Here is a 26,801-nt window from a genome sequence, read left to right as displayed (position 1 = left end):
TGAGACTCAGGTTGGACTTCTGACCTCCAGAATGTAAGATAATAAACGTGTGTTGTTTTAAGTTTCTGGTCATTCGTTACAGCCAAGGTAGAAAACTAATACACTACCTAAATTCTGTAAACCTCAGTTTTCTCAACTATAAAGTGGGAATAATAACCACAGCTACTGCACAGAGTAGGTGTTGTCGACTGAAGAAAAACGCACTGCCTAAATATTTTAAGTTTTATTCGGGGACCTTACTGAGGACTCTCGCCTGGGAGACAGCCTCACAGATAGCTCTGAGAACTGCTCTGAAGAGGTGCGGGAGGAGCCTTATACACAGGAGTTTTTGCTGGGGAAAAAAAAAAGCAAACACACAGGTAGCTGAACATTGAAAGATTACTGCTAATCACAAAAAACCAGACATCTCAAGTTAATGATTTTAGTGCTTTTCCATGTTTAGGAAGTTGCAAGTCTGGGCTCATTGAAAGTATTCCTTAGATATGCATCTTCACTATCTAGGGTCAGTATCCTGTTTTTCTCCATCGTGAGTTCCCCTCAGGACGCACCCACGGTCCAAGGGCAGTTCAGTGGCTGATGGCTTGATGGCCGGCAACATTCACTGTTTACTGAAACGGCAGGCAACATTTTTTTGTCCACTGTGTGATGAACAAATGAGGCGCTGTATGTAAAAATCTTAGTGCAGGATTCAGCCCATAATAGGGATAAAATAAATGTTAGTATCATCATTGTTGAGAGCTCAGTAACTTTCTCGTGGACAAGCCCTCCCGGCTCCCCTGGCACAGACCCTCCTCTGTAGCCCAGGGCGGACGAGCATCTCTCCTTATCCTTTTTGAGGATGTCATCACATTCTCCCTAGGACCACCTGGTCCACTTTCCCTTGCCCTCCCAATTTCTGCTTTTGTTGGTCTTTGATAGTCCAATCTCTGATTCTGGGGTTTGTGGGCAGGTGAGGGGCACTAGGATATAGAAACTGCAACCCACTTTCCACAAGAAATGTCCCCTTGGCTAGAAGACCAGGGTGTAGAGCTGGTACTAAGTTACGGCTCTATTTCCAGAGCTGGCCTTAGGTAAATAATCTCTTTACCAAAAGAGATGGCTCTTGTGAAAAATTGCTGGGTGTTTGTATTTTTATCCATTCATCTATTCAAAGAACAGTAAATTTTCTGATCCTGGAGTCACAAAGATAAACAAGGAAGAAAAACCTCTGCTTCTCTTCTTGTAGGAAAGGAAAGGAGACAACCATGGAAAGCAGGCTTAACACCAGTGTTTATTAGAGCAGAAAAGGAGAGAGAAAAAAAAAAAAAAGCAATGACCAAAACCCCAGCCGCCCCAAGCGGTGTGCTTCACTTAGCAGAACAAGGCTTGCTCGCTAACCCCTCTCCTGTTCTGGAGGCCCCAGCTCCACCGGCCCCAGGAAAGGTTCTCCCTCTGCTCACCCTGCCACAGTGGTAGGAAGGCCATTGCGGGACAGGGAGGGGGGCCTGGAGTTTAACGATTGGTTTTAATGAGTTGTGCACGTTAGTCAAATGAAGCAGCACAAATATCTGCCATCAATCCCCAAGGCAACCTCTGCTGTGCCCACGACTCACAAAGCCTGAAGACGCCCATTCCACAGCTGAAAAAGAAACGAAAGGAGCCTCATCTTGTTTCAATAGTATCCGCGCCGCTGTTTATCAAAATGCTTGCTGGAAAAGAACAAGAAAATAATGTTAATGTGATGATGATGTCGATAAAAAAGAAGAAGTGGGGGGGGGGAAGAGAGGAGGGAGAGGAGGGGAAGGGGGAGGGGAAGGGGGAGGGGGAGGAGGAGGAAACAGTTATCGAGCTGCCATTTCCTGAGCACTTCCTAGCATGCGCCAGGGCAGCGCTGTTTTCCATGCACTGACTTTTTTGATGCTCAGAACAGCTTTATGAGGGAGGAACTCTTCCATGTTACAGGTGAGGAAACCGAGACAGAAGTTAGGAATCGTTTCCGAAATGGAGTCACAATCTGAATGCTACCTGACTCCAAGTTCCAAGTGGACCCATCCCTCCAGCCACTACGGCCTGGTTTTCCTGGTTGAAATGGATGTTGCCTGGAGCGAGGCCTCTGTTTGGCAGGAGCAACCCCCGCTCCACCACCACCAGCGTCCCGGAAGCCTCTCCCCTCCCCTGGCCTGCACCATGGTGTGACAAGTGCCTCTGCTCACAGAGCCAGTCACTACGCTCCAGGCTCTGTAGATATCATCACTACCCCAGTTTACAGATATAGAAATGGAGACTCAGAGAGGGTAGGTGACTTGTCCAAAGTCACAGAGCAGGAACACAGAGCACAAAACCCAAGTCTGCCCAACTCCAGAGTCTGAGCTCTTAAGTACTCCGCAGTGCTGTGTTCTGAAAGAAGCCAAGAGCGGGCTTCTGGTGCTGGAGGAAAAAGGTCCCTGGTGCCGGGGGTGGGAGAAGCTCTGACCTAGAACAGGGATCCAGAGGCAGTGGGGACCAGAGCACGATGTCAACCCAGCCCCTAGCCCTCAAAAGCAGAACTCCTGTTCCATTCCTAGCAGATGCTCCTCTCACTGTCTGTTAAAGCCCCTCACGAGGACCGTGCCCACCCCCATCCCCAACACACACACACACACACACACACACACACACACAGGTTCCAGCAGTACCGCCCGCGGAAAGCTTGCAGGATTTGGAGTTGTCAGAAGACAGACACACCAACTACTGCCCAGCATGACTTAGTAGCTTAATCACGCTCAGTTAGGTCCCCTATAAAACAGAGTTAAAACACACGCCCTGCAGGCTTCCCTGGTGGCGCAGTGGTTGAGAGTCGTGCCCCAGTCCGGGAAGATCCCACATGTCGCGGAGCGGCTGGGCCCGTGAGCCATGGCCGCTGAGCCTGCGCGTCTGGAGCCTGTGCTCCGCAGCAGGAGAGGCCACGACAGTGACAGGCCCGCATACCACAAAAAAAAAAAACACGCCCTGCAATGATCAGGAGTGTTAAGAGGATCAAATGAGAGATTTTGTGCGATAGCACCCTGAAAATTATAAAGAGCAGTCCTCTAACGGGAGCGTTCCTGTGTCAATTCACAGCAGCACAAAATAAACAGCAAGGAAACAAGATTTCTCTTAACAACAAATGATCAAGTACCCAGTTATATCCTGTCCTGCTTAATACATACAAATCACAGAGGAGGAATGAGACTCACTAGGCTTAACCTCTGAAGGGATTTAGTTATGTAATCTAGCAAGAATTGGAAAGGGGACAAGGAGATGGACACAGACACACTGTGAGTGGAGCAGCAAACAGCCTCTCGCAGGAACAGAGGTACAGAGGTGGGCTGTGCTGGGAGTGCTGAACCATGCAGGTCAGGGGGACTGAAAGGGCAAAGCCAGAAGAAGAGGGAAGATGGGACACAGGCTGGGCAGAGCCCCAGTCTGGAAGGCTGTGGGGAGGCAGTAAAGAAGTTGCTGATCCTGGTGACAATGGTGACCATTGTGATGGATGTCACCAGTCAAGCCCATGGATGCTGACGCCACCTGGAGAGACCCAAGTCTCAGCAAGCCATGTCTCTCCAGATTTGTATCCCAGAGGGACCCTTTCTGGATGGCAAATAGGGTCACATCCTTCCCGTACTTGGGATCTCTTGGTGACTCAGCAGGTGTCAGGCCCCCGTGCGCGTCCCCAGTGGTCCTCTCAACCTGGCTCCCACCGACCTCTCCTGCCTTGCACTTCCCGTTCTCCAACCCATAACCAGCTCACCTGCTGGTTCCCCTAACACCATGCTCTCGAAGACCCCCGAGCCATGCCTGCACTGCCCACCGCCATCTCCCTGAAACAGAAGGCCAGGGAGAAGGAACGTACCGGGGGCTGGTCCCGAGCTGCTTACACAGGATGGACCATGTTCCTGTCGCAGTGGGGCTTGCAGTGGGGGTTCAGCCAGTGCTCCAGGAACTGCTCTTCAGCACGGCGTTCCAGGCGGAGCAGATGGTGCATGTACTCCTGGCAAAACAAACCCACATCGAAGAGAAGCTTTTATTCACGGCTGATGGTCGAGCTGCCCATGTTCGGGGTACAGCTGTGGTTCTGAGACAGGGCAGCACAGCCAGGCAGGAGAAACCGCCACCAACCCTAAGTGCGGCGAGGGTGTGTATCCATGGGAACTCACAGACACTGCTGATAGAGAGTTACATGGAACAACCACTTTGGAAAACAATCGGTTGCCTGCAATCCAGAAATTTCACTCTTGTTTATATCCTCGAGCAATGATTCTCAAATTTCATCAGGCATCAGAATCACCCAGAAGACTTGTTAAAACCTACAGACTGCTGGGGCCCCACCTTCAGAGCTTCTGATTCAGTGAGTCTGGGTTAGGGCTCCAGAATCTGCATTTCTAACAAGTTCCCAGCTGAGAATGCTGCTGGTCACTCTGAGAACCAGAGCAGATACGAATGTTCACAGCAGCAATAAGTTTGTAGTAGCAAAATTCTGGAAACATCTGGAAACATGTTAAATATCCATTGACAGGAGGATGGATAAATAAATTATGGTAGGGTCACAACGTGGAATATTATACAGCAATGAAAAAGTGAATTATAGCTACATACAACAACATAGATGAGTCTTAGAAATAGCATAATGAGTGGAAAGAGCAAGTCCAGGAAGACAGTGTTTACAGTGCGACACCATTTTAATAAAGCTCAAAACGTGCATAACTAAATAATATATTTATTTATTTATGGCCGCACACATTTGTGATAAAATCATCTTTTTTAAAAGGCAAGGGATAACTGTGAGAAAGCTGGAGTTGCTATACTATTATCAAACAGAATAAACCTTAAAGCCAAAATAAAGTTACTAGGGATAAGGGGCATTTTGTAAAAACAGCTTGGCAGCTCCTTAAGATGCTAAACAGAGTCAACATTTGACCCCACAATTGTGTATACAAGAGAAGTGAAAGCATATGTTCACACAGAAACGTGTACACAGCTGTTCACAGCAGCACTATTCATCATAGCCAAAAAGTGGAAACAACCCAAACGTCCATCAGCAGATGAATGGATAAAGAATGTAATGTGTCCCCATACAAGGGGAATACTACATGGCCATTACAAGGAACGATGCACGCTACAACCCGGATGAACCTCGAAAACATTGTTACGTGAAAAAGGCCAGTCACAAAGGACCACGTGTTGTATGATTCCATGTCTATGAAATGTAACTGGCTCTATGTGTTGGTGTGTCCACAACAGAGAGCAGCTGATTGTCCGGTGCTGCCCAGCTCCGTGACCAGCCTCTCCATCGACTCAGGAACCCGAGCCAGACGTGGACCACCGTGTCTCCCTCAACTCATCCTGAGACTGAGTGTGAGGACTCTGAGCCTGTCTCCAGGAGAGTTCTCAGATGACTCCCTCCATCTCTGCCACTTCTGCAGGTCGGGTCTCCACCGTTGCCACCCAGGCTGTCCCAGCTTCCTCACCCCTCCATCCGTCACTCTACCTCCCGTTCCGCCCACACCACGTCCCACACCCCCCACCATTTCTGCTCCAACCCAACAGACTGATCTGCCCAAATGCAGCCCTGAAAGGGCCACGGCTCTTCAGAGGCCTTCGCCAGCACTGCCTTCCTGCAAGGAGGGAAGAGGTGATGACCCACTGCCCCTTGGGCTTGGCCTGTGGCTCTGGATAATGTCACTGTAACCAGCAAGTGAGGACACCTCCTCGTGGGATCTACCACCTCCTGCCACTCTTCACAACGGCAGAGAGGGCCCCCTCCTGCCCTGGTCCATGGTTGTCACTGACAACAAAGCGTTGTTGGTCTCTGAGCTTCTCTAGAACCACAATTTCTCCTTCAGATGGTTCCCCTAATGGAACTTTAATGAAGGAACCATTCACAGCCGTGTAAACAGGCTGTGTAAACCACCGAAGCGCATTCCAGTACCAGGGACTAGCAATAGAGGAAAACCCCATGGCCATGCCTAGCCCTGCAGGGCCCAGGGCAAGGGCTCAGCCTCTGTAAGGCAGGGGAAGAGCAGGAGACAAATACCCCATCCTCTCTCTCCTCTTGCCCTCCATCTCCTGCCAAGCCCACGCAGAAGCCAGCCGGCCAGGGATCCAGGCGATGCAGTTTCTAGGGGTCCACTTCCGGAGCCGGGCAGAGCCAGGTGGAGGATGGATGGGGGACAGGGTGGAGAAAACCAGCAGCTGTACCAGGATGATGGCGTATGAGGGGTGTGCTGTCGCCCTTAGAAGCAAGTAAAGAGCGTAAATGATAGCTGTTACTGATGTTTGCTGCAAAGGAGCCGGCTTCTTGGGCTGTGCATCCATTGATCATCGACCACTGAACACACTGATCCGGCTGGAGGAGGGGCGATTGTTCCTTTGCATGCAGTTATCGTCTCTCCCCCTCTTCTTCCTCAGTTTGCTCTTGCTCTGCCCTCGATCAACAGGAGTGTCACTTCCAGGTTCAGGGTAAACCTTCTCTTCCCAAAGTGGCTTGATCTTCAACAAAGCCAGTTCAGGCTGTGAGTTTTCTGTGTGTTGTTTCTCATTGCATTATCCCATATAAATGATACACCAGAAAAATGATAAATCAATAGGATGCTTCTTAAATAAGAGTGAAGTGTTACTTCTCTTGTCTTAATCACTTACAAATTCTCTTCTTTCCCTCCATACCTTGCCTCTCCATCCCCTGCTGCAAACAGAGAAGTGGTCCATGGGCATCGCCCAGACCACCAGCAGTAGTTCTCCACGCGTCTGTCCGTGACCCCACATGGCTGGTAAAGCAGAGTTCCAGCCTGCTCCTGGGCTCCCACCTCTTCCCCACTCTCCACCCCCACCAGCCAAGCAACCCCTAAATCCCGTGGATGCTCTTGGATCCCATCTCCCCATCCCCACTGCCCCTGCCCAGTCTCAGTCCCCACCCTCCTGCTAGATCCCTGCCACTGCATCTGCAGGGTTCTCCCTGTCTCTCGTCTTACCTCCTTCCTCTACATTCCACCCCACAGCCAGGGTGGGTATTTTTTCCTTTTTTCTTTTTAATAGACTTTATTTTTCAGAGCACTTTTAGGTTCACAGCAAAATGGAGCAGAAAGTACAGCAATTTCCCGTATACCCCCTGTCCCCACAAACACACAATCTCCCCCATTATGAACATCTCGCCCCAGAGTGGTGCGTTTGTTACAAGAGATGAACCTATGTTGACACAGCGTCATCACCCAAAGTCTATAGTTTACATTGGGGTCGCTCTTGGTGTTGCATATTCTATGCATTTGGACAAATGTATAACGTATCCATCATTATAGTATCATACAGAGTATTTTCACTGCCTTACAATCCTCTGTGCTCTGCGTATTCATCCCTTCCTCCCCTCTAACCCTTGCAATGACTGATCCTTTTACTGTCTCCAGAGGTTTGCCTTTTCCAGAATATCGTATCATTGGAATTATACTGTATGTAGCCTTTTCAGATCAGTTTCTTTCACTTAGTAATATGCATTTAAGTTTCTTCCACGTCTTTTCATGGCTTGATAGCTCACTTCTTTTTAGTGCTAAATAATATTCCACTGTCTGGATGCACCACAGTTTATCTATCCATTTACCTACTGAAGGGCATCTTGGTTGCTTCCAAGTTTTGGTAATAATGAATAAAGCTGCTATAAACGTCTGTGTGCAGGTTGTTGTGTTGAACATAAGTTTTCAACTCATTTGGGTAAATACTAAGGAGCATGATTGCTGGGTCATATGGTAAGAGGACGCTTAGTTTTGTAAGAAATTGTCAGGCTCTCTTTGAAAGTGGCTGTACCATTTTGCATTCCCACCAGCAGTGAATGCGAGTTCCTGTTGCTCCACATCCTCGCCAGTATTTGATCATGTCAGTGTTCCGGATCTGGGCCATTCCAATAGGTGTGTAGTGGTATCTCATTGCTGTTTTAATTTGCATTTCCCTGATGACATATGATATGGAGCAGCTTTTCATATGCTTGTTTGTGATCCGTGTTCTTCTTTGGTGAAGTATCTGTTCAGGTCTTTTGCCAGGGTAGGTTTTTTGTTTGTTTGTTTGTTGCGGTACGCGGACCTCTCACTGTTGTGGCCTCTCCCGTTGCGGAGCACAGGCTCCGGACGCGCAGGCTCAGCGGCCATGGCTCACGGGCCCAGCCGCTCCGCTGCATGTGGGATCTTCCTGGACCGGGGCACGAACCCGTGTCCCCTGCATGGGCAGGCGGACTCTCAACCACTGCGCCACCAGGGAAGCCCCAGGGTAGGTTTTTAAAACATGAAAAATGAAAATGGTTTTATTGGTTTTTTTATCACAACAGTGATACATATTACTGTTTTGAAACTATGTAACAATAAAAAGTTATAAAGAAGAGAGTGAAAAATCCTTGTTGTTTGTTTTGTTTTGTTTGTCTATCTCTTTATCCTGTTGCAAAGTGACATTTTTTTAAATCTACCCATGTTGTTTCCTCACTTAAAATACCTGAATGGCTTCCACTGGGCTCAGGAGAAATTCCAGTGCCTTCAATGTTTTGTGGGGCTCCCGATGGCCCAGCCTCACCCATTTCCTCTTCTCCCACCATCAACCCTTTGCACTCCGTCTGTCCCTGGATTGGCTACACTCGCTCTGCTCTCTAATCTCATGCTATTTTCTCTGCCTGGCACACCCCTGTGCCTTCTCTTTTTCCTGTCTCACTCCTATCTGACTTTTCAGCCCTCAGCTTAGATGCTTCTTCCTCCAGGCAGCCTTCTCAGGTTCCCTGTGACCCCATAGCTCTCTGGACTTCTCCTGGCATAGCCCTGGTTACTCTGTTTAGCAGTGACCACATTCTGACAGTAGGGACTTAATTGGGCCACATCAGATTTTTTAGTGGAGGTGTCATGTGTCTTGGCTCACATATTGGCATGTGAACTTTATGTTTCCCCCACAGAAGAGATTAAAAAAAAAAAGACTTTTAATTTGTAGGATGTATGTTGTCGATATTGCCCTGAAATAAGCCTTGGTGCTGAGATTATGGGATGGGAATCATTGCAAAGTGTGCATGGAACAGTCCACATAAACACATACGGGTAACCCAAAGCTGCAGGCCATTAACCAGAGAAGTGGCATTTCACCTTGGGCGAGAGTAGTCATATGCGGTAATATAAGATTATTTTGGCATGTATAGATATAAAAATCCTAAATCATGAAAACCCTCCTATGGCATTAAGGAAGCTTTAACAGACGGTCCAGTCTAGAACTTTGAGTTCTTAAGTTTCAAGAAAAACCCCTAGGAAGTCTACATCCTATTTTAAATATAACTTTTTTTTTCAATTTAATGACTGTGCAAAGGAATGAATTAGGAGGTGTCCAATTTTCCTGAAATGTTTTTTCTTTCCCCCAGGACTCATGCAGTTTAAAATTGTTTTGATTATCGTTGTTTTCATTTAACTCTTCAAAATGCACCCTGTGTCCTGGGTGTGGAGTCTCCGGGGCAGCTGGGGAAGGGCTGGATGCTGGGAGGGCTGCTTATGGGATCCAACAAGGATTCCCCAGCAGCTTGCTGGACACGTTTGTGAGTCTGGGGCTGAACCCTGCCCTGTCTTCCCTGTCTGAGGAATCTTTGGCCAGAAGAATAGTCATCGGGAGGAACAGGAAGGCAGTGTGCAGGCTTGTCAATAAGGAACAAGGACTTCTCAGCATACAGCTTTGCTTATTCAACTGTTCCGTGTAAGCAGCTCACTGAAGGAAACCCACGTTGCCATCTTCTTGCCTGCCTGTTTGCCAGAGCGGTGTGGTGGAGAGGCTAAGAGGTTTGGGTCTGGGTCCGGATCAGGGTCTGGTTCCAAACAAAACCCTGCCAGTACTATTGCTTTACCTCTCCAGCCTCAGTTTGTCCATCTGCAATGTGGGGATGGCCCTCGCACTTATCTCATTGGGTTGCCAGGATTAAATGAAATGGTACAAATAAAGCTCTGTGCCAAATATGTAGTCTCCATTTTCACTTCTAAACCCATTCTCTCCCCTCCTTCACCTGGCCTTTTGCACTAAGAGACTGACCTAGATGAACTGCAACCACAGAGTCTTTTGTCCTGGGGTTTCCGGTTGGGTTTGGCGTATAGGAGGCGCCAGCAGCGGACTAGAGGTAGGAGGGGAGAGGTGAGGGTATGTACTCCCCTGCAACCTCCCCGAGGAGTCTCGGCAGGTTGGCTGCATCCCTCCCCTGAAGACCCAGCTCCTAGAGGGCTGCCGTTCCGGGTCTGGGAACCACACTCTTCCCTTCCGCCCTCATGCCTCAGGAGTCTTAGCCCTGCATCCTTTATCATTTCTTGGTAGTTCACCTTCATCTTGCCACACCTTTGTAAAAAGTCTCTTTATTAAGCCCTCCTCAGTTAACTTTGGTTACTATTAGATGTGGAAGATGTGAGCATGCCTTGAGGTTGTAGATGGAGCATCTCTCCCAGGAACTGGTCCACAGGAAACTTTCAATAAATGTTTGTTGAATGAAAAAATAGCTGTGGTCCTCAAAGCATGGTCTGTGCTCCCCTCGGGGGGTCCATGATGTCAAAACTATTTTTCGAGTAATACTAAGACATTTGCCTTCTCACTGTGTGCATTGGTGGGTAAAACTGACGCCTCGGCAGGAGTCGAGGCAGTAGCACCCAACTGTCCTAGTGGTCGACATATCCTTCATCACACGGTCGCAGTTAAAGTAAATACAAATAAAACATTCTCAAAATGCCAGTTTCACTGAAGCATGCCCTGGTGAAGCCGTAGAAAATGACCGCATGCACGCAGCACTTCTGCTGCACGACAAAGTACAATGATTTTCTCAAGGAAAAGCACCTGGGGGACTGTTGGCATCAAGAGTTGAAGTAGGTGTGTTTTATGCGTGTGTTTGGCAGACATATTCCCAAAAGTGAATGAAGTGAGCTTATCATTTCCAGGGAAACTGGAAATATCATTTTGTTACAAAATGATAAAATTTGAGCTTTCAAGGGGAAATTAGAACTCTGGAAAACTTATATTTGTGATCATGAACCTGACAGCTTCCCAATAGTTAAAGACTTTTCCAATGAGATTGGTGGTGATAAGAAAGAATGTCACCACTGTTATACAGCATTTATACACCACTTATAATTATATGCTCATTGGCATCCTTATTCATTTAATCCCTGTCCGTCTCAGCCAAATACCCAACTGGCTTTTTGACAAGAGTGTCCAAGGAATACCTAGTATACGGTTTAGTGCTTGGCACATAGTAGGGCCTCAATAAAACTCACAGGAGAAATGTACAAACAAGTGATGAATAAATGAAATGACTCTTCTTTCTCCATAATCTTACTAAATCCTCCTTGGGAGGCTCCTGGGCATCTGCGTCAATCTGCTCATTATAATGGCCCAGGCCAAATGTACATAAAAAGCATCAAAGAGTAACATGTATTTCACACCCCTAAATAGAGGCTGAAATCACTGTTGAAGAGAAACAACCAAAACAGATGCACACATAGAGAGAGAAAGAAACAAGCCCTGGTTTCCATGACATTTCACTATTTATTTAAAATGTTAGGGAAATGAATAAGCCACAAAGGCCTAAAAGCAATCATTAGTCAAAGATGAAAAGCCAAACTGCAAATCTGCTGAAAACCACAAATTCAACAATTGTGTTGGCTAAGTTAGAAATGACCCAGCATTAATGGTTCAAATGTTCCTGGATCAAGAAAGAAGGGGTAGATGAAAAATAAGTTTTCATTTTTTTTTAGATTCCTTTTTTCAAGGGGAAAAAAATTAAAGCAAAACAAAAACTAATATCTGCATTTCGTGTCCAATGCCAACTGGAATGATTTAAGTAAATAATTTCTCAAGATTTAGAGCAGAAATTGGAGGGGGTCCTTTATGACGGCACAGGAGAGGTGTGATAATGAAATTAAATACCCACTGGAACCTGATCCAAGCTGAGAATCATAAAGTAGACAGTTAATCGATCAAGGTGGGATCTTTTTCCAAGAAGGCAAAATCCTTCCCGTGACATTTGCATGAAATTAAAGGTCCATCGACATCTGGATGAATTTATTTTGCTCATTAGTAAAAGCAAGATAATCATATAGGCAGAAGGGTGGCTCAGAACTTAACTGCTCTGGGCCACTTAGAAGGCTTAGCCCTAAAAGAAGGCAAATCAGCGATGTGCACAATTTGTATCTCAGTCGCTCTGAACTGGTCTTGGAGATCACAGGGAACAAAAGGGTAACGGAGTTACTACATACATTTGTCAAGGGGCTAAAAATGAAAGCATATTTCACAAAGACTATTTACAATAAAGCTAATATGATTTATACTTGCCCCACAAGAACATTCCTTAAAGGAACACAGGCCAAAATGGAAAGCATATTCCCAGGGCACACAAGTGCTTACGAATACAATCACAAAGGACATAATTTTAGCTCGGATGTCATCTTTTTTAGAGAATTTCCATGGTTCACCCCAGCAGTTGGCAATAATTTTTTCCCTAAAATTTGGGACGACTAAGAGAAATTTAATGAATTTAAGCAAGGCAATAGAAGATTTCTTTGAAATAACCTCCAGGTTCTATGGTAGAGTAATGTCCTACAAAATTTCTCCCCTGGAGAGAAGCAAAGAAAGGAATGGAAACAAGTATAATGAGCATTTAGTAAATGTCAAATTCTGTGCTTGGTGCTGGGGACCCAGAAGTGAAACAAACAGTCCATCTGCTCAAGCAGTTTAGAGTAGTCTAGTAGGAGAGATAGATTTTTTTTTTAAGTCAGAAATAGCAATTTTGTGCTGTGAGTGCTAGGCCAGAGGGATGCTCTAATTCATGGTGGGAGGGTAGGGGCATCAGGAGGGCCTCTCAAAACAGGCATCATTTCAGGTGAATCTCTACAAATGAGTAAGAGTTAACCAGGTAGACAAGAGCAGAAGAAACAAGTACAAAGGCAGGTGCTGTCAGAGAAGAACTTCAAACACACCATCATTCCAGACAACCTGCTTCTTCTCCTAGGTTTCTAATGCCAATGAGTGGCAACAAGGTGTCCACACAGACACCCACACGTCCCTAATCCTCCCTTACTGCATCCACTCTGCCCCAGAAATGGCCAACTCTAATCCAATTTAAGATATTATATCATGCTCCCATTATCTTTACCTTAAAACCTCTACTGAAACATTCTCTTGGATGACAAGACATAAATTATTTTTTAAAACTTTTAGAAAGCAATGTGGTAATATATACTAAAAGGTTCAAAAATACTGTATTCATATCCTTGGATCCAATAATTTATTTTCTGGGAACATATCCTTAGCAAATAATTCAAAATATTAAAAGCACTTTAAGAACAAAATTTTAGAGTGCTGTTTATAACAGAAAAAATAGTGGGAAAGGGAACCTTCCTACATCGTAAGTTGGAATGTAAATTGGTACAACCACTATGGAGAACAGTATGGAGGTTCCTTAAAAAACTAAAAATAGAGCTACCATATGACCCAGCAATCCCACTCCTGGGCATATTTCTGGTGAAAACCATAATTCGAAAAGATACATGCACCCCAATGTTCATTGCAGCTCTATTTACAATAGCCAAGACATGGAAGCAGCCTAAATGTCCATCGACAGAGGAGTGGATAAAGATGTGGTTCATATATAGAATGGAATATTACTCAGCCATAAAAACAGAATGAAATAATGTCATTTGCAGCAACATGGATGGACCTAGAGATTATCATACTAAGTGAAGTAAGTCAAAGACAAATATTATATGATATCACTTATATGTGGAAATCTCATAAGATGATACAAATGAATTTATTTACAAAACAGAAACAGACTCCCAGACTTTGAAAACAAACTTATGGCTACCAAAGGGGAAAGGTGGGGGGAAGGATAAATTAGGAGTTTGGAATTAACATATACACACTACTATATATAAAATAGATAACCGGGCTTCCATGGTGGCACAGTGGTTGAGGGTCCGCCTGCCGATGCAGGGGACACGGGTTCGTGCCCCGGTCCGGGAAGATCCTAGATGCCGCGGAGCGGCTGGGCCCGTGAGCCTTGGCCGCTGAGCCTGCGCGTCCGGAGCCTGTGCTCCGCAATGGGAGAGGCCACAACAGTGAGAGGCCCGCGTACCGAAAAAAAAAAAAAAGATAACCAACAAGGACCTACTGTATAGCACAGGTAACTCTACTCTTCTGTAATAACCTATATGGGAAAAGAATCTGAAAAAGAATGGATATATGTATAACTGAATCACTTTGCTATACACCTGAAACTAACACAACACTGTAAATCAAATATACCCCAACATAAAATAAAAATTAAATTTAAAAAAATAGTGGAAATGATCTAACTAACAAAAGAGGGTAATTCACTATTATGATGGTTATAAAGAGTTTCTAATAATATGAGGAAATGTGTATGTTATAATATTAAGAGAAAAACCAAGATACAAAATTGTAGAGTGTGATTATACTTTTTAAAAATACACAAAAAAGACTAAAAAGAAATACATCAAAAATGGCAATGCTGTCTTTGGGGAGAGGGAGTAAGACTACAACAGATTCTTTTTTTCTTCTTTTGACCCTTTCTTGGTTTCCAACTTTTGTATAATAAATATGAATGGCTTACATTTTTATTTGTAATTACACAAGTAACACATGAACATATTGTTACTGTTTAAAGTTTAAACATCAAACATAAAGTTCCCTAGATCAGTACCTGCAATCTTAACCTCCTGAATGAGATGACACAATTAAGAGTCAACTGATCATATTTCTAGACCTTTTTCTAGAAATTTACATACATATAGATGTACCTATATATAGTATTGTTTTGTGAGTGAGTACTAGGAGGGCAGGACCAACTCAGGGGAGATAGAAAAAGTGACATTGAGAATGAAGAAGAGGGTACCAGGCATAAATAATGGAGAATAGCTCTGCAGGCAAAGGGAATCATTTGTGAAAGGATGCTGAGACCAGGGAGAGGATGGTTTATTTTTAAAAACAATGAGAAGTTCCAGGTGGTTGGAGCATAAATGGCCTTGGACGAGTGGCAGGAAATGGGACACAATGGTGGCTTAGGGCTGGTCTGTCTCCCAGGCCAAGATACTTGGCCCTTATCTTATAAGCAGTGAGGAGCCAAAGAGGTTTTTGTTTTGTTATATTTTAAAAAGTATTTATTCAGCTGCTGCTTTGTAAAAAACAAGAAGAATGAGAGCCAATGTCATCACTCAGTCACTGTGCTTTGCATGCTTTCTCTCACAATAAGTCTCTGAGGTAGGTTTGATTATCATATCCCATTTTATAGATTAAAAAACTGAGACTTACAGAGTTTAAGCAACCTGGCCAGGATGTGATAGCCAGTAAGTGGTGAGCTGGGATTTAAACTCAACACTCTGCTGCCCCACTCTTAAACCCTCTCCTGTGTTGTTTTTGGTGAAAACTACACATACACTTATTAAAAATAAAAAACTGAATGTCCTGAATTGAATAATGTCCCCCCAAATTTCATGTCCACCTGAATCCTGTGAATGTGGTCTTATTGAAACAAGGTCATACTGGAGTAGGGTAGGCCCTAAATCCAAAGACTAGCATCCTTAGAAGAAGGAAATTTGGACACAGGGACACACAGGGAAGAAGGCCATGTAAAGACAGATGCAGAGATTGGAGTAATGTAGCTACAAGTGAAGAAATGCCAAAGATTGCCAGCAACCACCAGAAGCTAGGAGAGAAGCATGGGACAGATTCTCCCTCCAAGCTCCCAGAAGGAATCAACCTTGCCAGCTCCTTGATTTCAAACTTCTAGCCTCCCAAACTGAGAGAGAATAAATTTCTATTGTTGGACCTCCTTGGTGGTCCAGTAGTTAAGACTCTGCACTTCCACTGAAGCGGGTGCAGGTTCGATCCCTGGTGGGGAAACTAAGATCCCACACACTGCCCGGCACGACCATTAAAAATAAATTAATTAATTAATTAATAGACAGATAGACAGATCAATAAATAAATAGATTTCGATTGTTTCAAGCAATCCAGTTTGTGGTACTTTGCCATGGCAGCCTTAAGAAACTAATATACTAAGTAATAGCAAAAAGCATGAAAATAAAAAGTATAAATTTGTCCCAAATTTTATCATGGAGAAAACAATGTCATTATTGTTTGGCAACATGTCTCCATATACCTGTGCAGATAGAAGAGTAGATAGGATTTCTTTCCATTTTGAAAGTTGTACACACAAAACTTTCATGATATCAAGTGCTGACAAGAGTACAGGGATCCAGGTACTCTTATACACACTACTGGTGGGAGCTGGTAAGTCAGTTTGGCAAGCTGGCAGTACCCATTGCACCTGGAAGGACATAAACCCTCTGACTCAGAAATTTCATTTCTTATCGCTGAACTCAGCAAAACACACATGTGTACAAGGATCTTCATCACTGGAAATAAGTAAAATGGCCATTGTTCCAGGAAGGGCTAAATAAATAAGTTGTAATATGTCTCAGTCCATTCGGGCTGCTATAACCTGAAATACCACAAACTGGGCAGCTTATAAACAGCAGAAGTTTATTTCTCACAGCTCAGGAGGTGGAAGTCCAAGATCAGGGTACCAGTACGGGTGCGTGAGGGCTCTCCTTCAGGTCACAGACTTCTCATTATATCTTCACGTGGCTGGTGGGACTAGGGAGCTTTGGGGGGTCTCTTCTATAAGGGTGCTAATCCCATTTACAATCCACGAGAGCAGAGCCCTCATGACCTAAGTACGTCCCAAAGGCCCCATCCCTTAATACCATCACTTGCGAGTTAAGATTTCAACATATGAATTTGGGGTCTGGGGGGACACAAACATTCAGATCATAGCATCATACATTTACCCTATGCTTCAATTTAAAATGAGCTAGAACAAGATGTATTATTGAGTGAATAAAAGCAAGTTACAGAATAAACGCAACACTGCTTTCCACATAGCCTGAACTACATCAATGAAGGGACAAGCAAGCCTGACACATTCAAGGCGCAATGAGGAGGCCAGCATGGCTGGAACGGCGGCAGGGGTGGGGGGCAGGGATGAGATGCAGGTAGAGGCCAAGGAGGGAGCAGAGGGAGTAGACAGATCTCTAGGGCCTAGTAGGCCACTATAGGACCATGGATTTGTTTGGAGTAAGGCAGGAGGTCATTGGAAGGTTTTGAACAGGAGAAAGATGGGATCCGGTTTACGTTTTTAAGAACTGACTATTGCTGCTCTGCTGAGAACAGATGCAGAGGGATCTAGAGAGGAAGAGGGAGGCAGGGTAAGAGAGTATTGCTCAGTCCACTCTAGGGACTCGGGTGGTGGCAGGGGAGGGTGAGAAGTGGGCAGATTCTGGATTTGGGGCCCATGCAACTAGGAGGAGGTGGCCCACCTTACCCCACCGTGGAAGGCAAGGGCAGGGCTGGTGTAAGGCAAAAATCTGGAATTCCTCTTGAGGCTGTTAAGTCCAAGATGCTGGTTAGATGTTCCAGTGCAAACAGCCAAGTGGACAGTTGCGTGAGGGAGCTCACAGACAGAGTCCAGGCTAGAGATAGGAGTGTGTGGCCATCAGCATAGAGGTGATATTTAAGCTCGGGGACTAGAAAAGGCAGAGAGCAGAGCCCTGGGATGCTCTGACATTTAAAGGACCGTCAAGGGCTAAGAACCCAGCAAAGGAAACTGAGCAGCAAAAACCACAAAGCAGGAGGAGAAACCAGGAGCCAGGGGTCCTGGAAAACAGGAATCCACAGAGCAGAGCGCCCAGAGGAAGGAAGAGGGATCCTTGTGTCAAAACAAAACAAGCGCAGGCTGGTTCCCAGTCCGCAGGATGCCGGGAGCAGAGGCTAAGAGCCATTTCTCTAGGACAGCACTTCTTAAACTTAAATGTGCACCTCAGTCACCCAGCCTTGTGGCCCAGATCCGCCTTCAGGTGTGGGGAGGAGCCTGAGGCTCTGGGCTCCCAAGTGAAGCCCAGCGGCCTGGCTGGGGACCACTTTTTGAGTTGCAAGAGTTCAGCCCTAATCCCTGAAAATCAACAGAAGCACAGTCATGACTGAGGACACATTCCAGGGAAAGCTCAGGATTCTTTTTTCTAGCTTCTTCCCTCTAACCACAAGTCCAGCCCTTCTTTTCACACAGCCCTGTCCTCATCAGATTCTCAGATTGTTTTTCCTCCATTAGGATCTTGAGGCTTTGTTACAAGCTCTTCTAACATGATGTCTTCACAAACTGAAGTCCTAAGTCCTAGAGTAGCAAATGAATTCAGCTGAAACCCAGATGTCTCCAGATGGGGTGTCCCCACGTGAATCCCAGGCTTCCTGGAGTGCCCATCCCACTCCTGTGACATCTAGAACCCAATTCCCCAAAATCTCTGAAGATCTGGGACTCGTGTTTCTCCACCACTGCAGCGTCCAGATCTGAGCGATTACCTCCCTCTTTCGTCAGCCCCCCTTCAGCACACACCTGCCATCTGTCATTCCCCCAAAGAACCACTAACACAAGGTTGCTGTGCACAGCAGACTTTTCCTACGGTTTGGAGGCTTCAGAGGGTAATCACCGCACAGAGCTGAGAACAAGTTCTAACCCAATGTCAAGGAGTTGCCATAAAATAGATGTGTTAGCTATTTCCTGCCACAGGGAATCTGTCAGGTCTGGGCCCTCTCAACCTCCCCACCTGCCCCCTCTCTCTGACCCGTGTTCACATCCCCCAGCTCGGGGCCTTTCATCCTCTTCCTCCCCAGCTGCCTCCATGCACTCAGAACCCCTCCTGCTTTCTTCCCCGGATCCGGGTTTCCTCTTCCTCTCTCCCCCCATCCTCACTGAGGCCCTACCTTTCTCCATCAAGGATGCCAGCAAGGTGTTCCCAATCCTCTGGGGTGGAAGCCAGCCCTCCCCACAATGCAGGGCACACCAGTGATCTTTTCAATGCATTATCCACCACACAGGCAAAAAAGAACGGTTGTTGCCATGAGGATACAAGCTGTCAAAAGGGTCCAGTCGTTTGCATGTGTGGGCATAGCTTGTCTGAACCTGTTTCCAAAACACCTATCATCCCACAGAAGCCAACATCTGCCAATATTAAAGCCAAGTGTCAAGAATATAACATTGTTTTATAGATACTCCCGAGGAGAGACTACTGCAAATCTTCGTATGTGCTTTCATTTTGAATTCTTAATACCTTCCCAAAGCATCATCCATTTACTCTCGTCAATGGCCTCTCCCCTCTCTGAAAGGCTTTTCTTCCGCTCAGTCCCTCAGAGGGGAGAAGCGAAATGAAATAACGCACCCGGTCATCTCTCGGTAATTCTGAGTTAGTGGTGAGCACACGAGTCTCAGAGTTCAGCTCCCGAGGGCACACACATTCCCAGAGATCACTACCTCTGCTCATCCGTCCCAGTCCACCTGTCTGTCTCCAGGCTGCCATGGGAAGGAGGTACAATAACACGTCCAACAATGTAATCTCCCATGTCCCACGTATAATGGTAACTGAAGGCCAGCGTCCAAGAGGCTGTGTCCTGAGCCTCTAAACGGCTCCAGCACGTCAGCCCTAATCCCATCATCCCCCACTTCAAATCCCTTGGTGGCTCCCACTGAGTACAGAATGAAAGTCCACTCCACTATGACTCCAGGTCCTTCCAACCTGGCCCCGAGAGGACCTTCTGTGCCCATCATCCATCACGCCATAAATCCCAGACACTCAAGTGAAGGTCAAAAGACAGGAAACTGGAATCCAGAGCTTCTGAAAAAATTATCCTGCAAGGCCTGTTCCAAAACACACATGCACACACAGAATCATACACACACCCATACACAAACGCTCACATACACATGCACACACCCCCTCACACATGTACAGTCATACACACATACATATCCTCACACACACCCCCTCACATACATATATATCCTATACATGCACAGTCATACACAAACGTTCACACACACTCACACACAATCCACACATACACGCAGTATGTACCATCCTGCACACACAGGACGGTGTGTCCATCTCTAGCAAAGGGATATGCAAGCAGATGGTTTGCACAAAGAAAGAAGAAGAGTAGAAGGTGGTCTCGGCAAGAGGTAAAGCGCAGGGAAGGGTGGTTCCCTTGGCCAGAGGTCCGACCTCATGGCCTCCTGGTGACCTGCTGACAAACGTGGGGTCACTGCGTCCAACGCTTCATTCAGCAGTGATGCAGGCTGGGATGCCTGTGACATCTGTCAGCCGCTCAGATAAAAGGGGTGAATCGAAACAGGGTCCTACTGTACAGCACAGGGAACTACATTCAATATCTCGTGATAAACTATAATGGAAAAGAATATGAAAGAGAATATATATATATATAAATGAGTTATATATATATATAAATGCGTCACTTCGCTGTACAGCAGCAATTAACACAACATTGTAAATCAACTGTACTTCAATACAAAATACTGTAATTTTTTTAAAAGGGGGTGAATTGCTTCTTTTTTTTTTTTTTTTTGCTTCTTTTTATATAACAGGTGATTCGTATTATTCATCTTGCTCTCAGTAAATCCCTTAAAAGGAAAAGTCAACAACAAGCCACAAGGGGGAACCAGGTCAGACAGCAAGTGCAGGAGGCCGGGAGGCCCTGGTGTTTGAGAAAAATGCCTACGTGAGCCCCTCCAGGGCCTCCAGATAAACCCCTCTGGCCCTCACCAAGTCCACAGCCGGCTGCCAGGGCTCTTCCTACCAGTTGCTGACTGGCACCAAGAACCTGGTCGTCCTGAAGCTCTATCCAGACCCTCATATTCTATATGAGACCTGGGATGAAACTTCTAGTCAGACTCTGGGCCAAACTCTGCATTTTACAGAGAAAACTGGGTTTTCTCTGTAAGGAAAAAAAAGGAAAGGACTCATCCTCATTCTAAAGCCCAAAGTCCACAACGAGTTTGTGCAGAACACTGCATGGAATCACACTGAGGGGGAACTCTCTTCCCACCTCGCCCACCGCTGCACTGCCTGTAAACTCCGCATCCTTCCAGCCTCAGCTCCGTGGCGCCTCCTCCAAGAAGCCTGACCAGCCTCTCTCCTCCTTCCGGTTGGAGCTTGAAAGCCCTGTCCTCAGACCCCGTGTGCCAGATGACCTTGTTAGAGAGCTGGAAACAGGCCGGATGCTCTGGCTCATCCGTCCCCATGCAGTGCACACAGCATCTCAAATGAACGGAGAATGTCTAGTCTATGGACTCAGTGCCTGGTGCTCGGCCCGGCACGGTCGAGGTGAAGTATAATTAAGTGCCCATCTTGGTCAGCAAGGAGTGCTCTCTGATTGACCACCTGACCCTCTCACTCTGTCTCTCTGACCTGCATCTGAACGAGTATCCCATCTACTCTCCAGACCCTCATTTCAACACTCAGCTAAATGCATTCCCAACCGGACCACGGGAGCTGCTGTTACCCATGGCGGGTCTCCCCCAGAAGGCTTGGCCCACTGGTTCTCAGCTTCGGTTGCATACTGATGCCACCTAGGGGGCTCTCACCCCCCTCCCCAATGCCTAGGACACACCGCAGGGCACCCCTCTGTGCGGGGAACCCAGGCATCAGATTCTTAACCTCCCCATTTGGTTCCGGCATGTGGCCAAGGTTAAGAAACATGCTCCTAAGAAAAATGGGATTCCAGAAACTATGTGTTGGTTCAGCCAGTACTGCGTGTGGGTGGATGTATGACAGTGCGAGAGACACACAGAGTGACACACGCAGTAAAAGAGAAAGAGACTGTCCATCATCATAGCCAGTGTTCCTCACCCCCGACACGATTACATTTCAGGCCACATCATTTTTGTTGTGGGAGCTGCCCTGTGCATGGTAAGATGTTTAGCAGCATCCCTGGCCCTAACCCATTAGATGCCAATAGCAAACCCTCCTCCCACCAGTTGTGACAACCAAAAATGTCTCCAGACATTGCCAGATGTCCCTGAGGCGGGGGAGCAAAATCACCCCTGGATGAGAACTACAGGTATAGGCTAGCCGCCAAACAACTTATTGCATATTTACGTTCACATTTCAACTGCAGGCACACAGGCATTTTTCCAAACTTGACTAAGTGGCTGAGGATTCTGGACACAGGTCAGTGTCTTTGTGACAGACATACGGGACTGTACCATACACGGGATGGGTGGGAAATGGTGGGTGAGTCTAGAGAGAATCACAGAAACTAGATCAGGCAGGTTCAAGGCAGCCAAGATGAGTCAGTGGTGGTCAAGCCTATAAAAGATGACCAAAACCAACAAAACCCAAAAAGCCAGATATTCAGTAAAGTAGCAATGCCAGAGGCAAGCAGAGGGTTGTCACAGGTGAAGGCAGGTGATGACCAGGAGCCAGGAAGAGGGAAATGAGAGAGAAGGAGCTCATGGAAGTTCTGGGCAGGGAAGGACCACCCCAAGCAGCGTTTGGGGATAAAGTGTAGCACGGTGTGTAGCTGGCATGGGGGGAGGAAGGACGCTGGGGGCGGAGGCGGAGCCGTAACACCCACACCCACGTGCTGCCTGATGCCTAAACCACCCCCAGTCCCTGCCCAGGCCGCCCTTCCACAACCAGAGCTCAGGACGGCCAGGGCCAGATGCCAGCAGAGAAAACACCCAGCCAACGCTGGGGCTGAGCAGAGCCTGTCTACTGAGCACCTGGAGGGGGCCTGCTGCCTCAGAGCCCCTTGAACCAGCCTCCCACAGCCTCCAGGGCCCCCAGGGAAGAGCCTCTGGAACGGCCCCTCCAGACATCACCCCAAAAGAGCAAAGAGCCAGTTGGAGTTCCCCAGGACCCTCGGGCCAGGCATCCTGCTCCCCACTGGCTCCCTCACCATCCACCCCGCCCCTTCCCAACCCTCATCCCCCGTGCTGGAGGCTTGGTTTCCCCCAATATCCCCTCACGTTCCTTCTCATCCCCTCGGGATCCTCTGTCTCTGCCCACCTCTGAGCCCTGGTGTGCTCAGACTTCAATGCTGGGCCTCTTCTAAATGCATCTCAAACCATCTGTGCACTCGCCCATTGGAGACATGCTTTGATTGTCCTCTACTGAACCCAAGGTAAAGTCCAACGTACCCGAAGCCCTGCTGCTCTTGCGCCGGCCCACCTCCCAGACCCCTTCCACCTGTGTGTGGAGATTCCAGCCACCTCTGACTTCTCCTACCAAAGAGAACAAAGCCACGTCCACCCCTAACAGCCTGAATCGCTTGCTCGTTTCTAAGCCGTTCTGTGAAACAGTGATTTGCTGACTCTTCTGTGTCTGCCACCAACTCTGAGCAGAAACCCAGGTGACTGTCTGCAGCCTCGGCCCCACCCCGTCCCCGGTACTTAATACTCAAAGGAGCTGTTACCGCTTGCTGAGTACTATTTTAAGTGCCTTACTATGAATCACTTTATTTTATTCTCATAAAGTAGTTGTTTCATGCTCTTATAATAATAATATTATAGAAATATGAGTAATAATATTGTTTACCCCCTTTTCATAGTCAAGAGTACTGAGGTACAGAAATGTGAGGAGACTTCTTCAAAGTTACATAGTTTGAAAATGGGGAGGTTCAAACCGGGACAGTCTGCCCACAGCCAGGAATCTTCACCGCTGTGCGACCCGGCATCATACTGAGAGACTTTTAAGTGAACTAATCCAACTACCCACACGATTCCGCAGGGAGCAAAGGCCAGTGCTGCTGCAGATCCTCTGGGCCTCAACACAGAGATGCAATGAACAGAGGGTGAGCATGCGGCCCGGCTGATGTGGGCACAGGTGGGAGACCAGCCTTGACCACAGACATGGCTTCACAGACACGCTGACTCTGCCTGGGTCCCTGCTACTTACATTCACCTGAGTGGGGTAAAAATACCAGGAATGTCGGCACTTCCATCGTGGGAGGGAGAGAGAAGCCAGGCCCGAACTGGCCTGAGGCCAGGGTGGCAGGGCCTAGTAGCACCCACCACAAGTCACAGAGTGAAGGCAGCAGAGGGTACTCTGGTTCAGAAAGACTAGGTGGATGCCACAAACCTACAGGGCAGAGCTGAGGCCAAAGACCAAAATCAGAGGCACAAGGCGAGGGTGGAACCTGGTGGCAGCAGGGGCAGAGATTCTGCCTACCCAGACAGAGCATCACTAGCCGGGGATGCTGGTCCAGCTTGCCCGGCACCCAAGGGAAGAGGGAGAAGATGGGGTTGGCACCAGCCTCAGGGCACAGCTCCCTAGCATCCCATTCAGGGGAGCCACCCAGCCGCCCACGCGGGATTCTGGACTCCCACCATCGGCCCCACTGTTTCCACTTTAAATACTGTTCGAACAGTAGGAGAGCAGAGCTGGCACCTCCGGAGAAGAAAAGGCGTGAATAAGAAGGTGAGATCACCTTACACCTGGGACTCCACAGAACCTCCATCTAGCACCCATGCTGGGCTGGAACCAGCACCTCATTTGGGTTCATAATGAACAAGCATTCAAATGATCTCCCTCTCCCTTCAAAGAGCCAGAGCCCGGAACTCACCCTCATGGGCTCATCAGGGAACCCGGGTTTGCTCGGCCTGTCCTGGCGCCGGGATCTCAGGACCTGTTTGGCCTCCTTTTCCGTCAGAATCGGGGAGGCCCCTGAAAAAGTCAGGAAGGGACCTTAGGGACTCTCAGACACACGCATCCATGCTCCGTCTCACCATCCAAGGCGAAGCATTTGCAAGTCCAATTTGGGTCAACGCACAAAAGTTCTTTCAAAGGGACCTGTCCCAAGGACGAGGCGTTCCAGAGGGCTCAGAGGGGAATTTTTAATTGTTTCTAACATGGTTAACTCAGAATAAAAGCATATTTACCTGCTGCCGCCATGGCTCATTCCTCTAAAAGTGGCTATTAATTTAATGAACACGTTTCTTTAAACATATTTTCTTCAGTTCACTGGTCAGTGTGTTTATTGTCCCTCAGGGTTGCTTTGGTGGGATTCTTTTAAATCCTCAATACACTAAATCAAGTTTAAGTTGTTATTAGAAAATTCCCCCATGACAATAAGATTATATTAAACTTGATAAGCACCCACGATCCCTCAAAGAAAATATTATAACTAAAGTAAGTTAAGTTTTGATAATCACACACAAATTCTAAAAGATACTATTATAATAAAAGTATATCAAGGGAATTCTCTGGCGGTCCAGTGATTAGGACTCCTGCTTTCACTGCAGTGGGCCTGAGTTCAATCCCTGGTCAGGGAACTAAAACCCCACAAGCCACGCGGCGTAGCCAAAAAAAAAAAAAAAGGAAAAACGAAAGTATATCAAATTCTGATGATCTCAGATAAACTCTAAAAGACAGTATCCTTGAAGATTTATCAGCATTTTTGAGAATTAGTGTTCAATATGTTTAAAGATTAAAAATATAATTTATCCCTAATTATACCAATTCCGGGAGCCTGCTCTTAGGAAGAAAAAAAAAGAAGCACTGAATTATTATACATTACATATTACTTGAAATTTTGAAAAAATATTTTAAAAATATAAGATAGACTTATTTCAGTTTATCTTGTCAGCACAGAAATAGGTTTCGGGAGTTAATGCTCACCTGAGAAGAAAATCAGTAAGGTGAGAGACAGCACGAGCACAAATAACCTCTTCATCCTGCCTTGATCCCTCTCTCCGCCTGTTGCAGAATGAATCCCCCAGGTCAAAGAGCCAGCCTACTTGAAGAGAGCCACATCCGGCCCAAAGGCTGTTTATGCTCTGACTAACAGCACTCACAGCATGACGCTAAACGCATCTGACGCTAAATTTTCAGTATGATCACGAAAATATTTTCCTCTGAATTCCTATAAATTTTCATCCTGAGGAAGGAAATTATCCTTGTCATCAAACTTTTGGAGCTTGAATTTGACAAAGCAACACATGACAACCATTTCATTTAAATAGATATGTCTATATATACATCATGGAGTAGTTTGTGTTTATCTGTAGCTTCAGTTCATGCTCCTACTGTTTCATTGAGAATTAATCACCTCTCACATTTACATATTTTATGACATTTTTCCAAAACCCATTCACCAATCCATTTTGACCTCCCCAGTAATTTCAGAAATTAGCAGGGAAATTATCAAGGAGCCTAATGAGGGGAAAAATTTTTTTTCAGCTGACCTTGAAGCCAGATAGACCAGGGTTCATGCCCAGGCTTCCCCTCTTTTTGGCAACATAAACTTCGGTCAATCACTTATCCTTTCTGAACTTCAGTTTCCTCTCCTGTACAAAGGAAATAACAGTGCCTACCACGTGGGTGATTAAGGATGAGGGATAAGGGATGAGATGCATGGCTCATCTTCATTTTACAAGTAAGGAATTGGGGTTCAGACAGGTGAAATGATGTCCAAGTTCATACATTTTGCTGAAGTCGAGCCAAATTCTTCTGTTTTTAAAGCCTGGAGCTCTTCCCATTATACCCCAAAAGGGCCTTGTGCAATAAGTCAGTAATACTGTAAGCAGCCTTACTCCACACTTAAGTTTATTTTTATAAAGGTAATAAAATCTCAATAAGCTGAAGTCTTTTTAAATTCAAATCACCAATATATATTACATAAATTATTAAATATATTATAAAAATATGTGTGGAAGGTATGTGGCATTTATTGGGATAAAATTCTCAGTTCAGAGAAATGATCTGATGTTTCTGTAGTTACTTTGCCAGCTCAAAAGAAAACAACCCCCTATCGGTAGTTGCCCAAGTTTATGCTAATGTTGTGTAACTGATATTAAACTTAAATGTTCTGCCCATTCTGCTGGTATAAAAATAGTCTGAACCGACTGTTATCAAGGAAAAGAAATCATGCATTGTTAGCAAAGTTGCCTCATATGTTAATTTGCT

At 46.3% G+C, this 26,801-nt stretch overlaps 1 protein-coding gene across 2 annotated transcripts; it reads right to left on the bottom strand.

The window, feature by feature from the left end:
• Window positions 1-1,258: 1,258 nt before the first annotated feature.
• Window positions 1,259-25,587, bottom strand: LOC309838150 (uncharacterized protein C17orf67 homolog). 2 transcript variants are annotated; one of them, XM_082679145.1, is made up of 4 exons: window positions 25,515-25,587; window positions 24,460-24,560; window positions 3,851-3,988; window positions 1,259-1,688 (listed from the first exon to the last, which is right to left on the bottom strand). In XM_082679145.1, the coding sequence occupies exons 1-3, from the start codon at window positions 25,567-25,569 to the stop codon at window positions 3,872-3,874; spliced, it is 273 nt and encodes a 90-aa protein (XP_082535271.1). In that variant the 5' UTR covers window positions 25,570-25,587; the 3' UTR covers window positions 1,259-1,688; window positions 3,851-3,871. The 2 variants fall into 2 exon arrangements, with proteins under 2 accessions (XP_082535271.1, XP_082535272.1); XM_082679146.1 differs by lacking the exon at window positions 25,515-25,587 and adding an exon at window positions 24,776-24,817.
• Window positions 25,588-26,801: the final 1,214 nt, after the last annotated feature.

Source organism: Grampus griseus (genome assembly GCF_964374135.1).
Source record: "Grampus griseus genome assembly, chromosome: 20".
In the NCBI taxonomy this organism is placed as follows: Eukaryota; Metazoa; Chordata; class Mammalia; order Artiodactyla; family Delphinidae; genus Grampus; species Grampus griseus.
This window is presented reverse-complemented; position numbering and strand designations above follow the sequence as displayed.